Source organism: Trichoplusia ni, chromosome 6, assembly GCF_003590095.1.
Source record: "Trichoplusia ni isolate ovarian cell line Hi5 chromosome 6, tn1, whole genome shotgun sequence".
Lineage (NCBI taxonomy): Eukaryota > Metazoa > Arthropoda > Insecta > Lepidoptera > Noctuidae > Trichoplusia > Trichoplusia ni.
Window position 1 is genome coordinate 16,421,590 of NC_039483.1, and position 18,650 is coordinate 16,440,239.

The window sequence follows — 18,650 nt, forward strand, 5'->3', positions numbered from 1 at the left end:
TGAATTTCGTTAATCGATAAAAAAGAACTTATACAAAAAAAACATTGTGTAATTGTTTGAATATTATTCGCGAGTTCCATCACTTTCCTTAAGCTCATATTTATTTAGTCTTTAAATCCTGGGTTTTCACAATACACCAGCATGTTGATAACACAAAACATGTAGCAAAGACAGCTTCGAAGAAGGCTCTGCTTTGGATAAATAAAAATAAAATTTATTGTTATTTTCATATTATTGTTTACTCATCTAAAACTTATGTCTATTTACAACTACATTACGAATAAATACAGAAAATATTTTACACCCATCTCTTAAAATCATGTTTATAACAATAATTCATTAATACTTTAGTAATAATCCAACAAATTAAATTGCATTGAGAGACTTACTTTACAGAAAGGCAAAAAGCGCCATCTATGTGAAATGTCATGTACTAAAAACACAACGGCATGGCTTCTTACCATTATTATTTTGTCTACTTCATTTTACGTTCAACGTATTAATGTCTCAAGAAAATAATTAAATTTCGCACAAAATTCACAAATAATACTTTTTTCGAACGCCTTCTGCATCGAAATAGCAAAATCTCTTTCAGTCAAATATTATTTTATAAGGCGCTATCCTATAAGACTTAACGTTAGTCCTTCACCATAATCCCAATATTTCAATAATGGCAAAGAAACTATTTACATTGAAACATTATCAACTAAAAGTCTTTGTTACTCTTCATAGTTTTCTGTCTTTCTTCTCCTCGTCGCACATAGCTATTGTAGTAGAACTTGCCAAACATGTAGAAGAAGGCAACACAATTAAACATGACCAACCAGCTCAAGTATTTCGGGTAGTTACAGGAGCTAGACGACAAACTGTTCACGTTCAAGTAGACGACGATGCAAAACTGGATCTGGAAGAATAAAAAAGGTGTTGTGAAAATACTAAACAACTTGATAGAACGGTCCATAACTTTCCATTAACGCCATCTAGTTTCAAACTTAACAAGCTTGCATTATAGTAGTAGTAGTATCTTTGTTAGTTGTACATAGTAAATATAAATTAATTAATTACACCCGGACACGGAAAAAAATTAACGTGCTTATCACAAAAACATTTGTCCTGGACTAGAATCAAGGAGCCAAAGCCATGCGCGAATGCCAAAGGTTTTGTTGTGCAAATAAGGTAATTTTCCAAATTTCGTATTTTTATATTTTTTCTCAAACGAGCTTAAAATAGCTGAGAGAAGAGCATTGTTTAAGAAAATATATCCTCAACTACACTGTACAATATAGTTTCCCCAATATAAGATTTAAGTTATAAACAGATAGATCTCGATGGAGTGCAATTAGGGAGGCCTTAATGTCCAGCAGTGGAGGAGTATGAGTTGATCATGATGATGATGAATAAAACTAACCAATTGCATAGTAGTAAGGTGCTTCTTCCACCACAAATACTTCTGGTACTGGGGTCCAAGGCCAGCGATGAGATAGTAAGTGTACATCACAACGTGGATAAAAGCGTTGATAGAACCTTCAGGTACCGCTTGACCTCCTGAAAATTCAAACAAATGGTAAATAATCCAAGACAGATATTTTTGAAGTAAAGAGGAATTTCTAAACATGTCTATTTTGCTATAAGATCTATTGACGTTTTTAAAGAGAATGATTGCAAAAGAGAGCGATCTATGGATTTTATAATTCATGAAAATTCACTGTACTTTGATATCTTTACACTATTTTTTATATTTTGGCAGTATTTTGGGCAAGTGATAACTTATGTTATTCGCTGTACCAACCTGCAGCATATTTCAATCCAATCCATCCAATGATAGGCATTATCGTGTGATGATATAAATGTAGGAACGTGATCTGTCTATCTTTCTTCCTCAACACAAAAAAGACTGTGTCAAGAAGTTCGGTGATCTTTGCGAAGAAAAACCACCAGACGCCTCCAGCCCACTGAAAAAAAGAAAGGTGTTTTAAGAGCCAAAAAATTCCCATATAATACTTTTATAATATAAAAGAAACATAATTAGCTACTATTCTAAATATCATTTCATGAATAGTGGCTAAATATTTTTTGTGTTTTTTCATCAATAAAGATTAGTATTTCGGGATAAAGTTTCCCTTTTCTAGGTTACTGTATATCTAAGCTGAGCCCTATTTCTTTGTTTTCATTTCCCATTAGTCCATCTACTAATCATCACTCTTCGAACCCCTAACTGTTTTAACGGATTATAGCGCTCTTATGATGGTAAGTAGAGGTCATCTGCGTTTATGTTCTTTTAACTAATTCCATAATTATGTCATCACAGGATTTTTGACCTCTCCGACATCAATATTATAATAGTCAATGACGGTTTTCAAACAATCACAAAATCAATATTAGCTAATCCAATATTTCTCCGTGTTTTATGTTTTCCTAATGAATTTGTTTGAGGATAAACAATGAGCAATCGCTACGTTAACGATACACTGTGTACTTAAGGTGGCATTTATACAGTGAATGATTTACTCCTCTGATGATTTTAAGTGTCTTATTGTGTTGTCTATTCAATGTTCATGATTTTAATCTTTAGGACTATCCAGTCAAAAATAACCAAGTAGATTAGTAGGTATATAGTTGAAAACCTTAACCTAACCCTTAATTTCAGTTTTTCCTAGTAGTTTCCATCCTAGTAGACCTTGTTCAAGTTCTTTTAAGCGTAACTAGTTCAAAGAAACGAATCATTCGGGATTTAATCCTACTGTCCTTGTAGAACAAGCATGTGTGGATCACGCAATTGCTTGTCTACGTTTGGGTCGAACGCGTGATACGTCGTGATCCTTAAGTGCATGCTGACTTAGACCACTTGGCTATCCTAGATTTTGTAATGCAAAGCATTTTTTTTTTCAATCTTATTGAGTTGTTCCCATTACCTCCTGCTTTTATCTATTAGTATTAACATCCTCAAGCCAATAGTTCACGTGTTATACGTTTTCCTCATTGTTTATAGCTATGACATAATTTTTACTAATACAGTACTATTCATTACTGTAATTGGCAGTTTTAATTTATCGTAATATACATTATTCTCTACAGAATTATTTAACTTACAAATTTATTTTTCAGAAAATGAAGTTCTAAGTATTTTCATTTTCTAAATATGAAAAATGCCACCTCAGATACACGGTTGTGGCATTATGAATTCGCAACAATACCGTTATGTACATTGAGAATTAAATACATAAAGGAAGATGAGATGACACATGTATATTGTGGATATAACAGTGCATTAACAATTTGAATAAGAATCTATTGGGGATAAATGATTTGTCTAGTTAGAGCCTCCAAAAAATCCAACTTTTTATGGATGGCTATTATATGTATTTAAGTTACTTGCTGTTCCCCACGAGCCCGCCCGCTAAAAATCGAAAATGATCTCACGGGAACATAAAATCTGGAATAAATTTATTCTATGTGCTTATCCAAGTTACAAACTACCTGTGTACCAATTTTCGTTCTCAACTGTGTTTCATTCAGTGGTTTTATGTGAAAGTGTAACACACATCCTCACATACAAAATTTCGCGTTTATAATATTATTTGTTTTGGAATTCTGCGTTCTAATGTACCTAAACTTAAGTGCGGATGTCACTTACAAATCGTCCATAATCTAATACGGTAACACTAAGAATCGTATCCAGCCTTGAAAAATTAAAAATGACAGAAGAAAATTAGAATAATTAAAAATTAATTGGCTATTGTTCGGCTACATTTCTGACAAAACGAGAATCATTCTAATTAAATTTTTAATATATCTAGTTACTTTTTTCAGCAAGTACCGTTAATAACGTGAGTTGTTTTAGACATTAAATATAAAAAGAACGTACACGTGATGTGCACATGTTTTAAAATCAAATAAGTAATTTATTCACTTTTTGTAAATGCGAGATACAACACTCAGATGCGACCACCTCTTTCCAAGCGCTCTTCTTACGGGAGAAAAAAAACAGCGCAAAATTGGTTTTTAATGGCCATTTTAAACCATTCAAAATAATGCTAAAAGTTATACCCCAAATACAAATTTTTGACCAAAAACAGCCACAAAAATGATAGATAATTTGAACATTGATCAGGGATCCGCGGACTACCGCTGAAATAAATCCTTTTACAGTGGAATCGAGACACGACTCTACTCCAAATAGAGTGCTCTCTCACTTATATTTGTGCGAGATTCCTAATACTATTAATATACACATTCAATAAAATACTTGATTTTGGGTTTCCGAGCGATAAAAGGGCCAATTGTAGAGAATTCTCAATTATCAACCATTCTAATTAAGAGATTTTCATTAGCAATTCAAAACAACAAATATAAATATTGTGAGTTAACCAACATTTACATTTGGTAGTCTTATGTTTATTTTTTGCTGTTTGTCGCTTCAAGGTTATTTTTTTCTTTAATTAATGTAGGTATAATTTTCATTATTACTTTTTACCTCCTTTCTTAATTCTTCAATTTAAAATTTTCTTAAATGGTTGATATTATCCACATTACAAATGTTGTTCTGTTTTGTTGCGAAACATAATTATGTGATGAATTTTACTCAGACGGAATTAACTTCAACGGTGCATTATACCTGGGCCGCGGAGTTGTAATTCAAATTCATAAGTGATTGATCATGAACGGCAATTAGGATTGTGTCTTGTAAAATTTATGAAGATCGCATTTGTACGTTTTTACCTTTTTCCGGAAGGGACATCATCAAATCTCCCGATTCAGGTTGAGTGGACAGGATTGTCAGACTTTTACTGACTTTAACCCAGTTCCTTGTTTTTTCTTTTTACACCGGGGTCACAGTTACCCTTTTGGACAATCCCACTGGGTATGATTTTTACCTAATAATGAAGAGTCATACTACTGTATTGTGGCTTGTTGGGTCATCCCATAAGAGAATCATAACGCTCCATTTTCGACAAAACACGACTTAAAATCGTGTCTCTACCTATATCGAACGAATATTCTTCTAAAGCGACACTGCATGTCACGCCGAAATTTTGTATTACTATATTTTGAGTTTACGTAATATTCATCAATATTCATTAGGACCTAGGCTATTAGGCTCAACTGAGAGGATATAAGTGGTAAAATTATTGAAACTTACGTCCATTGCATTGGCATTGTTCGAATAGTCGATGGAGTAACATTTGTTATTGTAGCTCTCCGTGAAGACGTATCTCAATCCCTGGAAATAAAAACAAATACAGTTAAGGTTTTGAGGCTTCGAATAGTTAAAGAGGATAAGCTTCTAATTGTGAAACGTAGCCAGAACAGCGTAGGTATACTATAATACAGGTAAGTGATGCAGAAAACGTACTATAATACGAGTGTAGGTCAGGGTTACAAAAGTAAAATTATGAAACGATTTAAAGAAGTGCATTTTCAACCGTTGTGTTTTTTTATTGGATAATCGGGTCAATACATGAATTAATTGACTTTGACTGGACATGGAAACAAAATATATTAAACGAAAATTACTCAATATCGGTCAGTGTCAGCAATCATACGGAATTCATCTAGTTTTATTCAGTTTGCAATATCTATCTGGAGAAATTACTCTTTACACTGACACACATCTATAGGCACTATTTTAATTACAGTAATTAAAATTAACGATCTCTGATATCGATTCCGATTCCAGTAAAATTGTAATTACATCATATGTTTTGTATCTATAACTCATCGTCTAAACTAGATTTTTCTGCGGATGAGCTCGCGAGGCTATCGGTTTCTGGTGTATAGCTTTTCTATCCATTCACCATTTAGAAACTCGCATTATTACCCATTTTCAAATGGTTTAAACGATTTTTTAGACCTGAACCTGATTCATGAGTGAATTATGAAAATACACAAACATTTGAAGGCGCTTGTACGTGCATGTTTATCACCTCTTATCACACAAATGACTAGACCAATTTTGATAAAATCAGGTATGCAGGCAGCTAAAAATGACAATTTACACAAAAGGCTCTTTATACGGGTTTTATATTATGAAGGATACTTTTGTGCAAGTTAAATCGAAATTTGAACTTACCTTAATTGTTAAAAATAAACTTAAGAATATCTGCATAATATTGTAAACCATGACAACATTCTTCAAATTGTATGGTTTCCTATCCTTCATGTATTTTGGCCCTGCTTTTATGCAGAAATATAGGTAGCTAGCTAATATGGTGAGCAAAGGCCCAGGCCCTGTCACTAGCCACCAGTCTTTGGTACGAGGATCTGGAAAAATAAAACGACTGAATGTAAAAAAAAAATAAAAAAAAACAGTTACAATAACATCTTATGAAAACTGAGAGTTTTTCTTGTGCGCCAGGATTGATGTTTGTAAGGAGTTTGAAGCATTTATTTTTACTTCATGGCACTTGGGAAAGTATGGCATTTATGATGAAACTCTCTTCTTTACTGGGGAATCGTTTCTAAAAGGAAGAAAATATAGGGCCCCAATAAATAAATAACGAAAGACGACGATATATTACGAGTGATTTCGAAAATCTCATCTTTTGTATTATAGCATTATTAACTTTTTTTTAGTAGCATTTTGTGTGAGTTATCGTCCTATTCTAGTTCCAAGGTTACGCCTGTCGTCAAATTATTAGGTATTTCTGAATTTTTAAGTTTCAAACGTTCTAAGTATCAACTTTATTCCCTTCATTCCTTTTTACCTTGATAACTAAGTTTCCAGCTACAGTCCAACTCCCGCCATCAGACATTGTTATACAAACTTCTAGGTCTTAATTTTAGAAATCATTTGAATTCAAATCCCAAGACTACGTTAACAAACTCCTTACTTAGGCAAAGGATGCGAAGCTCGTAATAATTATAATCCGTTCATAAATTTTAAAAAAAAATCTACTCCCTTACATTTTTATAATGCTTTTAGGCATCATAGGTATCATAAATATCTAAAATCTACGGCTATTTAAAATAATCATTTTATTAACAGACTTTTCAGCACTTTAACTTTAATTTAGTAACATATTATTATAAAAACAACAATGATGAGATATAAAAAAAAACATATAAAGGAACTGAAATTAATTGTTTAACTTAGGCCCGATTTTTTAATCGTCAGATAACTTTTATGTGAGGAATAAATATGGCCGTTTGACATATTTTCTATACAAAACCTGTCAAAACGTCAAATATATTCATCGAATAAAAGTTATCTGGCGATTGAAAAATCGGCCCTTAAACATATCTTTTGTTCAGTATCATAATTTTAGCTAATCGTGAGACGCAAAACGATAAATAAGTATATATTGCAAAAACCTTTTGCTAAAAATAATAAAATAAAATAAAAATGTTTCATACCGGGTAATTCCTCAAACACATATTGGTATCCTTGTATAGCTCTCTGGACAACCGCCATTTTAATATTAACAGCACAATTAAAGCCACAATACACTACTCGATTATTAATCTTATTTTATTTAAAATTATAAATTAAATTTATATTATTTTTTTTCACTTCAATGACCTCTCTCGCCTCTTGCTCTCGTCCGCACTCACGTCCGACTAACACCAATTAAAGAGTTTTAAAGATTTATATTTCGATACAACTAAGTTCGCGTCATGACTGTACAACGCTCTGAATACGGAATAAGGAAAGTATCGGTACTTAGTATTTCAGATACCATGTGACGTATTAGGTCATTATTTAATGGTAAATGATTACTTAGAATAATTATGTCGTTTTGAACAAAGATTTGCACTCAACGGTCTGAAATTGATGATGAGTACAATATTAGGTAGTATATTTATCTTTTTGTTTAGAGTTTATTTATTTTTAGTTTCTTGAAAACGTCGCAACAGAACTTTATAGTATTGATAACTATGTCACCAACGAATCTCCACACTTTAATAGTTGAACTTATTAAGTGCAAAACACTAGTTTATTATGTATAATAATTAATTGTAACATCAATCCACGTAAATTATTATTAAATAATTCAAGTGTAGTTATAAATCACACTGACATGTTTTTTTGACGTTCGGTCGTATATTTTTTACTGCGTTCTTTTAAATTAATACCAAAAGGTAGTCAACCTTTTTCGTTTTTTATGTGTAATGTTTTTTTTTTGTAATTCTTATATGGACTGTTGAGATCACACTATCACAGGCCATTCAATTAATACATAAATACATTTTCCCCCGCGGAAAGAGATGTCATGATCTCATGCACATTATGAACGACGACCACTGAGCGTTGAGTGTGTAGTTAAATTGAACTACCTAAATAATTACTAAAACCAAAAAATAAGTGTTCAGAGTGTTGTGATATCAATAATCTTTCACGTTCTATGTACAATATTCCTTAAGCGCTTTTGTTAGACCCACCAGAAATAAAAAAGTTTTGATTGTTATTTAATGCCTTGCAATCGTGCTTATTTTTTGCAAAAGATTTGTGTGGGTGTGTAATATTTTTTTTGATTTTTGTAATCATCACATTATGTCTGAATTTTTTGCGAATCTTGATGAAGGATATCAGACCCAAGGCTTTATAATAAAAAAAGTTAAATCTAGCATAAAACCAGAAAAAAAAATGTTTTCTGTCGTCTGTTTCTTGTTGTCTGTTTGAAATAATTTAATTAAAAAAATACTTAAATTCTGTATTGTACGCCTTGAGGGTTTCGACAACGTCATTAATCCAAATTAAAGAAATAATTCTAATACACAATTTAAAGAATACTATTAAGTAATCGATAAAAAACCTTGCTGCTTTCATAATTAGTATCACATTATCATTTAAATTCTTTGAAAATTAGTGCTACGGACATAAAAATGCGTTAGTCATGACTTTTGCCATAGAACAACGACATTTTCCTCAAATAATGGATAGTTATAAAAAATAGTAAACCATAATTTGAAGGTTGTTTGATGCGTTTTTGCTCGTCCTAAATGCGCTTGCAGTTAATGACACGGTAAAGATTTTCCGTATAAACATAATATACTATGTTGAAAAAGACAAATTACATTATAATAGGTCTTTTTTTACCTTTATATTTTTATTAACTAAGTTTCACCCTTTGGCGTTCAACTTCCTTTTTAGTTACTGTATCAAAGTTTAATAAATATGTAATATAGGTAATCAGATGGTCCAAAATAAAAAAGAACTCCTGGTACACCAAATCAATGTATTTTTAATGCCCTAATGTATGTTTTATAACGCATTACATTCGGCCAGTAGGGCCTTTTTTCTATATATTCATGGCACCTGTGCATTAATTACTATTCGATCAGATTTCGATGATTTCTTTACAAAAAACGTAGTTTTGTATCAGTTTAAAATATTTATCGTTAGCAGATCCCGGTCATAAATATTTTGTAATGGTTTCTGAGTAAAGCAACCTCAAATGCTTCAGAGGGAAACCCAAACTTTTGTTCCAGCTTCTCATGAAAAATAATAACGATTTATTCTAGTCTTCTACTAATTATAAATATTCCAATGTTGTTGCTTATTTGATATTTTTCCAATCAAATTAATTCTAGTTACAATCAACAAGAACACTAGTACCAAAGTTAACTTAAAATATGTTACTAAGTGTAATTTAACTAATGACCTCTTAAGTAATCATTATAAATTATTTTTTATTACAATTAAGCACTGCACTAACTGTAGTCGTAAAGTAATGCCGACAGTATTACGTCACTTTAGTTCAATATTGATTTTTAAGACAGTGACATGCTTTGATAAATATTATTTTATAATTTAACTGTCCTCTTTTAAATGCAAATAGCGTGGTATGACTTCGGTGTACTTATAATTACTATATAGATCCCCCAAAACAGAGGGCCTATTGCCAAGTCTTAAAGCAATTTTATTGCGTGTGGAAGAGAGATGCCGCTATACGCCCTATATTGCGCTGTCACGCTCCCACAACCTTAATAACATTAATTTTAAAACATGCAACCGACTTTAAACAAAAAGACAAAGCCAGATTGATGAAATTGTAATGGGATAAAAATGACAGCTATTTGCCGCTCAATGGAAAAGCATCAACAAAGTTTTATTATCCAGTACCAAGTTCTGAAGTAAGAAACATAAAAATATGCAGGCGAATTGAGAACATCCTCCTTTTTATTTTTTAAAGTTGTTTGAATATTTTTTAGCCAGTCAAGTATATACAGGGAAAAAATTATAAGTCAGGGATAGTTACGTCAAAAGCCTAGTTGGTAAAGCGATTGGCGCGCATAGCCTGGAGTTGCTGGTTCAAGCACTGTCTGAAGTTTGAATGATTTTTATTGTAATGAATTGTAAACATTTTTTCTGATGCTCTACTTTGAATAAGTAAGTAGGTACGGTAACAATTTTGCCATCAGTTCGAAGGGAAAAAGCTGTTTTTTAGCTTCATCTTACAATGCTTAAGATGTATGTAACAGCCTACTTTCAGTTTAACTGGCATTTAATTAGGTATTTAATAATATCCATAGTAACTGCTAACGCCATCTATCGAATAATAATATTTTTCTAAAATGTATGAAAGCTATTTCAAAATGCCTTACGCAGTCTGTGAAATTTTATCATTACTTCTTTCAATGCCAAATACAATTATCATGAGAAGAATCTCGTCAGACAAAGTTTAAATGACGCCTGCAAATTTTAGGTAACTTTTATGAAAAAATAGTTTCGAATTAGAAACCAAATAAATTAGTGCATCAAATTATGATTTATATCATTACAATTAGTGTAATACTGTATTATTTAAAAAATCCCAATTTGTGTAATGATTGGTAAGTAATCGCTAATATGGATATTTAAAAACTACATTTAATTTATAATAATGAGTTTCCTGAAATAAAGTTATTTGCAACTCAGCATTGTTGCGGGTTTTGGATACATAAATTTAATTTAACAACCTGATTAATGAATACGCCTTACTTTGTAAAACGGTCTTTCTTTTCATAAAACATAATCGTATACCGAAATACTCTTGACCAAATAGTTTACATATTATTAGATTCTTACACTTCGTAACGAAAAAAAGAAATGAATCATCGAGTGAGACTTTGGTGAAAGTAATAAAAAAGCGAAACTTCGGTCAAAAGTATTTCGATAATATTTAGGTAATGTCATACATTACGTCTAGCAAAATTGTCTTTAAATTCTAAATTAAAATAAAACAATTAATCAGTTTTGATATATTTCTTACTTTAATTAAATATTTTGTAAGTCTATGTTTTTGGCAAGTCAATCATAGTAAAGCAAATACATATCAAACAATATTATTACGCGGTGAAGCTGAGAAACGAGGAAATGGTTTGCCTTAGATTAGCGCAAAACCTAAGTCACGATATTTTGTGCACTGTAGATTTCCATAACATATAAGCTAATTATAAATAGTCTTGGTAGCATTGTGGTTTATACGTAAGGATTTGTATACATGAGATGCAGGTTCGATTCCAATGCAGACTTTTTCAAAGTTATGTTTACTTTTTAATTATTCAAAGACGACTGGCGAACGTCCAAGGAAAACATCATGAGGAATCCTGAAGTCTGAAATCACTAACCCGCAGTAAGCTGTTGGTGAAACACTAAACTTCCTCTTTATGGGAATGAGCCCAGGAGTGAAACATTAATATTCTGATTTTTACTATGAGCTGAGTCTCTCATCCTTTATTTTTAACGGCGGCAGCTTTCGATAGTGCCAGCTCATAGCTAGCTATTATTACTAGATGATGAGTGACTTTACCACACAAGGGTCTTCTTCGATAAACATGATTCGTACTGGTACATCAGATCACTGAACGTCAAAGGGTTACTGACTAAACTTAGTTCTAAAATGTCTTGAGTATTCGTAGTCCTACCCGAAAACGGTTTTATTATAATCTAGGTATGTATCTCATCCATCTACTGCCCCACACTTAACCGCTTTCCTTGGCGTGGATTGGCTTGAATTTTCGTTTTCAAATCATCATTCTTCTTTGGCTTAGCCTTGATGTACGTCTCGTAGTAAAATTGACTGAACATGTAGAAAATTAATCCGGTGTTCGCGATGATGAACAAGTGAACCCCTTTAGGATAATTGCAGTGGGAATTGTATAAAGCCATTGCGTTGTGGAAAATCACGATCACGAATTGGATCTGAAACAAAAAAAGAATAAATTGGTACAGCACCAAACTTGTAAATAATCATCGGGTATAAGATATAGTCAGTATACCTTGTGTCAGTCGAAGCTATGCATTTTAAATAATATGAAAAACATGAGAATTCTCATGTCACATCGTTAGTTACACGAAACTTCATGTAGGCCTGAGAATCTAGGCCTATGTATTTTCATACCCCTGTGTGATAAGGGTTGTTTTTTCTTTGACAGGTGTAGACAAAACAAAGCAAGAAATATTTAAACAACGCATCAACTTTTGCGGCGCCAGCCAGTACATATTTAGACAAATTTAGCTAGATATCCAAGTTACATCATGTCTACATTTCTGACACTTCCAACAAAATTTTGTGAAACGAATACAAATATTTCTTACCAATTGTATTAGGGTCAGATACCTCTTCCACCAGAGATACTTCTGGTATTGAGGGCCCAAACCCGCAACGAAGTAGTACGAATACATGATCACGTGGACGAAGGAGTTTAAGGTCCCGACCAAGACAATTGGACCAACTGAAAAACAAGGAACATAGGTGTTAAATACTTGCTGAAGTATGGTATGGCTTTATGTACGGCTATGGTTAATAAAAATAAAAATCTCCTAATAATGGCTTCTTAAAGAAGCTACTTGCAAACTACCAGCGAAATTTACATAAAAATACGTATTGCAGAATTGACGATCAAATTTTCAATATCAATGGATATACAGTTGATTTAACAAGAAAGAGGTTTATTAAAATATATTTTTCGAATTACCTGGGAAATACTTAGTGACGAACCATCCAAAAGCGACGACAATGGAGTGGTGGAATAAATGTAGAGTTGAGATTTGTCTGCTCTTCTTTCTAAACACGAAGAATATGGTATCCAGGAGTTCTGTGATCTTCGCGAAGAAATATAGCCAAGTGTGGTTTGCAGTCTGTAACGTGAAATTTCGAGATTTAATTGACATATATCTATATCCAGCAACGATGACAATTTTATTATGAAAGGCAACATAAATCGTTGTTTAGCGTCTAACTTATCTTAGCCTTTAGCTCAATCTTCCTTCAATTCTAGGTTCCATCAATTATAAGTTTATCCAGTCTTTGTAAATATTTTTTTCTTAGCATTGTGTTTTTTTATAGTTTTAGTGGAAAGCTCACAAGAAAATTAAAAGATATTTGCAGAGTTAGAATACTGTTAAACGTTATTTGTTTTTGTTTCTAAATATTCATTTTCTTTTAATCTTACCGCAACAATACGATCGTCCATGGAGTCAGTTACAGGATCGCAGATAAAATTGTACTCTTTTGAAAATAAATAACGGATACCCTGAAAATAAAAATATAATAAGATAAGTTGAATGTTATATTCGCAGCCCTAATGAGAACTAGTTTTTCATTCGAGTTTGCCAAATTTCCATTCCAGCTGAGCAGAAAGGAGAGACTGACGCGTAACGATTACAAATAAGTATGTCTCTCACCTCGCGCCTCGGCTCGTCTCGTCTCGACAAAATATTTTCATCTTTATTGCGTTATTATAAGAATTAATTTATAATGCAGGTATGTAGTTACTTATAAACAGACATCTTAATTTTGATGTTTACCAATTAAAAAAAGAACTCATTCCTTTAGTAAAGCAGGGGCACATAATTTTATATAGTGTTGTCATGTGACTCTAGAGTAGATTTATCGATAAAAATATTAATTTATACCTCAAAAGTTATCGATAAAGTTACAAATAATTTTTAAAACTTCAAATAACTCTAATTCAGATTATTTATATATTTAAGCAAAATATGAATTCCTATTAATTAGTGAAAAGTTTCTCATCGTTTACCATTACTGTGATTTTAAAATTAATCAATTTCACTTACCGCTTTAACTAACACGATACTTAATACTACTTGGAATATGTTGTACAGCATGATAGGATACTTCAAGGTGTAAGCTGGCCGGTCCTTCATGAATCTGGGTCCATAGTTTGTACAGAACTTCAAGTAAGCTACTACTATAAGTACGATTAAAGATGGACTCGACATCAACGGTAAATCCTTCGTTCTTATGTCTGTAAACAAAAAAGCACTTGTGATAATATACATAACAAGTATATGTTATTAGCTATGACTAATCGTAACTAGTCTAACTTTAAAAGGCACCTTTTTAAGTAATAAAGTACTTATACAGGTGTCAAATAAACGCTGCATTAGACAATATTGTGAGCCGTTTCGCTTTCCCTTCTATAACAGTCCTATGTAAAAGGGTATTGAGCTGGATACATAATACCTATAATTTACTTTTCTATTACTATTGCGAATTATCGTTATCGAAGGAAAGTCTTCGATTAATGGCGTTAACTTCACTGTTATGACAGTACTAGCTGTTGCCCGCGACTTCGTCCCCGTAGGTAGAAGATATAAATTATGATTTAGGTATACCTGCCCGGTTTTTTTTTCACATTTTCCATTGTATCTTAGCTCCTATTAGTCGCAGCGTGATGGTTTATAGCCTAAAGCCTTCCTCAATTAATGCTATTTTAACACAAAAATAATTTTTCAATTTGGACCACTAGTTCCTGAGATTAGCGCGTTCAAACAAACAAACAAACTCTTTCGCTTTATATATTAGTATAGATATAGATAGATAAGTGACGTGCAGCCTGTGTTGTTTATGCAAATAATACTCAAGCTTTTTTATAGGGACCACAAACACATTTCTATCATGGAAAGATCAGCAGGGCCATCATCCTCGACACTACAAAACTTAGGGGTCTTTATTAAGAACGCAATGGAAGCCAATTTCAAGTGGTATATGAAGTACAAGTTTAGGTGGTCAATATCATAACACAAATCACGCGAATTTAAGTCTAGTTTTCTGATTTAGCGTGGTTGGTTTTAGATCAGATCGGAGGTGTCGATAGTTAAACAACCCTAAAAAAATGAGGGAAAAAACAAAAATAAAATATCGACAGTTTTAGTTCATCACTACTAATGAAGTAGACATCAACTTTGAATTGCAAATATATACAAAGTCACGTTATTCAATGTCTTCAGTTTGACGTTATTAACAATAATAATTTAACATACGTAATTAAACACTACGCTTATAATAAATATTTATTTTGCTTTCTTGTAGTTTTCCCATATGAGAGTTTCCTACTCATTTTTCATGAACAAATTTTACAGGTTATAAGTAAACGAATAACTTATGTATACCTATATATGTATATAGGTATATATATGTTAACAATCTTTATATCATGTTAGTAGGTGCCATAATTTAGTACATTTGTTATTTAAATTTCAGTAAATACTTGACTATTTCACCTCTATCCAAGTGTTAATTTATCAATCGTTTCTAATTATTTTATGTCGTCAAAGAAAACCCAAATAGTAATGTTATAGCTAAATAGGTACCCGAACCTTCAATAGATATAAAAACACTAGTTTTTGCCAATGGCTCCGCTTGGTACGAATCGAAAATGATCACACGGGGACAAAAAATGGGGATAAAAACTGCAGTAAGCAACGAAAGTTAATGTAAAAAAATATTTTTTTAACTACAAAACACCTTCACCCAATGATACGGGACAAGTGTGTTTATATAGATATTGTTAGTCGACATTGAGCTATTTCTGAAATCATTCTTATTTTTGTAATCAGTCTCATTTCTGAATTAAGGTCTTGGTGCCAGCCAAGTGGTTGTGGAAGAGTGACAGCGCATTATACAGAGTAAAGCACTGTCTCTTTTCTACAACTGGAATAATAGAACTTTTACACGCAATGTAAACTCGCTAGGGTAGCGTCAATCTAAATGTCATAAATTAATGTTTTGTCTTGTCTGTTTGTATATCACCTGCGTAGCGCACGACGTGGCGACAGTGACATTGATCGCCCTTAAAAGTGTATTATTATACGTGATGCTTTCTTTAGTAATTCATCGTTTTTCGGCCATTATTAGTAAAACTTGTATAGTCATCTTAGCCTTTTCCCAACTATGTTGGAGTCGGCTCTCTTTAACCTCTGCACAATACCCCTTAATAGATTGGTTGTCAGACATTAAAGCTTCAAGCTTCAACTTCAAATAAATACACGGACCCACAATGAAAATGCTTTCCAAAACACGAAGGTGCTCATTATGACATAAATAGCCACTAATCCACGGACCGACCGTATCAAGCACTGCTTAACCTGTAATCGATCATCTTGTGCAGTTGTAGCTTAGCTACGACTCGTTATTAAATAAGTAAAATCTCTATGGGATATGATTATTTTGATGCGGGATAACAAATTAGTTTCAGGATGCAATGTGAAATGGCTTCTTCACAACGAACCATATTTTGTGCAAGTAAGCGTTGACACAATTGTTTTTGTACACTGTCATGGCATGACGCGGCAGAATACAAACAATCAGGGTTTAAGGGACCAACTTAACATGAGTTTAAACAATTTATATCAATAAAACATATAAATTATTATTATCTGAAATTAGTAATTTGAAATCCAAGTGATTATAATATTGGGGCTGTTGTTGTTAATTTAATTAACATTGGTACTTTAAAAGAATAACATTACCTACGTAATTATGACCTTTGCCCAGAAGCAACACACGAAATAGGTTAGGTTATATACCTATATACAATTATAATAATATAAATAGATGAAAAGAAAACAAGAATAACAATAATATCATAAATACCTGCTAAATCATTCATAAGGTAGTCGTATGTCCCAACTATACTGTCGATTACACCCGCCATCTTTGCAAATCTTCCTGTACTTTTATAATAAATCTATTTATTTCTTTTATTTAACCTAAATATAAATATTACTAGCACTAAGCCTACTACTTTCGCCCACTCAACCTGCCAACCTAAATAAAGTATACACAAAGAAATTAAAAGTTAATTGCTAATTCTTATTAACGCGTATGTAAATAAGTATAATTTATTCGTCGTTTTGACGTGATTTGCAATAATTATGTGAAACAAAGTAATCGATTTATTATTTCCTTAATCGTTCCGTACATAATATTTTTTAAGCCGACAGAAAAGAATATTTCGAGATAATTTTATCGGCTACATTCCTTACGTTGCAGTCACAAGTATGTTTATTTACACATCTTTATGTAAACAATTTTACTGTAATAAATGTTCTATCACTGAACTCCTCTTAAACGGCTAACGGACAGATTTGTTTTTTTTTATGGGTTGCAGTGTTGCCTTGACGGTTTACAAGACGTGGACAACGAATGTCGAACCCACTAGTATTATATGTATAAATCACAAACGCATATTAATATAAAACTAATACTCCACCCGCTGCTATGACCGTGCGCTTTTTATTATAGAATTATAATTATTTTAGTCAAAGACATTTCAAAGTAAAACATTATTTGTCTCGAAAACTCAATGCAGTGAAACCGTCAAATGATGATGATGAGCCGAGCTTAAAAAGTCTGCATACCAAAAAGCCATTATAAATTATTTCTACGACAAAAGTTATCGCTATGACCTGGGATGGAGATTTGGGATAGAATCGGATATCAAATACGAGAGTTATTTTCACAAGTATCGAATCTGCTAGTGTACAAAAGTAGCCTTCTCAAAAAGTCACGTGACTTCGATTTTTCCCTTCATTGAGCTATTCAGTCAGCATTAGTACTTGTAAAATGCTGCTTATCTAGGAGAGCCGGTGATATAGAAAAATAATGCGCGATTTATAAAAAACAAAAACAAATTGGACAGACACCTAGCTATAACCAACGGCAATGAAGAGCAAACAATGATTAAAAAAGTTTCCGTCATCCCAAATCTAGGGTTGATCGATCAGAGCTAGATATTTCCATAAGTTGTTTTAAAAATAATGTAAGCATTATAATCTAAGTTAAAATCTAAATTAAAGAATTGATTGACGACCAAGGAACCCCTTTGCCAAGAATGTTGTTCTCATCCATATTAAACTTTCGACAAGAACGTAATACTCATTCATATTAATTTTTTCATAAACACTACCTGAAACGGACCAACAGATATCATTATAAATTAGTAAAATGGTCTTGAACTATTTTCTTTGGAAATATATTGAGGTCTTGTTTATAATGAAACACATTTTTTACACGATGCCTGAACTATTGACCCTCTTTATTGATGTCAGACTAAAAGTCCAATGTCTGAACATTTAACTTATTTTGACCACTAATTGACAATAGGCAAGTGTTAGATGTTTTTTGTAGTTGTCTGGAACAACATACAATTTTTTTATGCTCAACGGCAGAAAAACGGTAGTGGAAAGATAATTGAGAGGATTTTACCATGCAGCGGGGCCAAGAATGGCTTATCAAGAATGTCAGATTCTTTTTGGTCCGATGGTGTAATGTGGCTTCACATTGAGGACCAGGAAGCTAATAGAAATAACAAGGTTAAACTGACAGCCTACCACCACTTCGAAAAGAGTTTTAATTGAGATAGTGGAACAGTGCACTACAGACATCTCACTTTAACCGTTTTCGCTAGTCCACCATGAG

General features: G+C 32.4%; 2 protein-coding genes across 2 annotated transcripts; both read right to left on the reverse strand.

Annotated features, from left to right (window-relative positions):
- Positions 1-213: 213 nt before the first annotated feature.
- LOC113495289 (elongation of very long chain fatty acids protein AAEL008004-like) lies at positions 214-7,632 on the reverse strand. The gene is made up of 6 exons (XM_026873957.1): positions 7,354-7,632; positions 6,071-6,261; positions 5,141-5,221; positions 1,790-1,952; positions 1,409-1,545; positions 214-904 (listed from the first exon to the last, which is right to left on the reverse strand). The coding sequence occupies exons 1-6, from the start codon at positions 7,409-7,411 to the stop codon at positions 707-709; spliced, it is 828 nt and encodes a 275-aa protein (XP_026729758.1). The 5' UTR covers positions 7,412-7,632; the 3' UTR covers positions 214-706.
- Positions 7,633-11,588: 3,956 nt separating this feature from the next.
- LOC113495288 (elongation of very long chain fatty acids protein AAEL008004-like) lies at positions 11,589-17,180 on the reverse strand. The gene is made up of 6 exons (XM_026873956.1): positions 16,824-17,180; positions 14,003-14,193; positions 13,378-13,458; positions 12,901-13,063; positions 12,521-12,657; positions 11,589-12,124 (listed from the first exon to the last, which is right to left on the reverse strand). Exons 1-6 carry the CDS (start codon positions 16,882-16,884, stop codon positions 11,891-11,893), a joined length of 867 nt encoding a protein of 288 aa, XP_026729757.1. The 5' UTR covers positions 16,885-17,180; the 3' UTR covers positions 11,589-11,890.
- Positions 17,181-18,650: the final 1,470 nt, after the last annotated feature.

Bases quoted from the DNA above. Each gene is read 5' to 3' on its own strand.
- LOC113495289 (XM_026873957.1), bottom strand. From the start codon at position 7,411: ATGGCGGTTGTCCAGAGAGCTATACAAGGATACCAATATGTGTTTGAG. The intron at 1,953-5,140 runs GTAAGTTTCAAT...TCTTTTTTTCAG, and splicing joins ACAATGCCAATGCAATGGAC to TGGGCTGGAGGCGTCTGGTG. The intron at 1,546-1,789 runs GTTGGTACAGCG...TTGAATTTTCAG, and splicing joins TGGATTGAAATATGCTGCAG to GAGGTCAAGCGGTACCTGAA.
- LOC113495288 (XM_026873956.1), bottom strand. From the start codon at position 16,884: ATGGCGGGTGTAATCGACAGTATAGTTGGGACATACGACTACCTTATG. The intron at 13,459-14,002 runs GTAAGTGAAATT...TTTTATTTTCAG, and splicing joins GTATCGTGTTAGTTAAAGCG to GGTATCCGTTATTTATTTTC. The intron at 13,064-13,377 runs GTAAGATTAAAA...TTCACGTTACAG, and splicing joins TGGACGATCGTATTGTTGCG to ACTGCAAACCACACTTGGCT.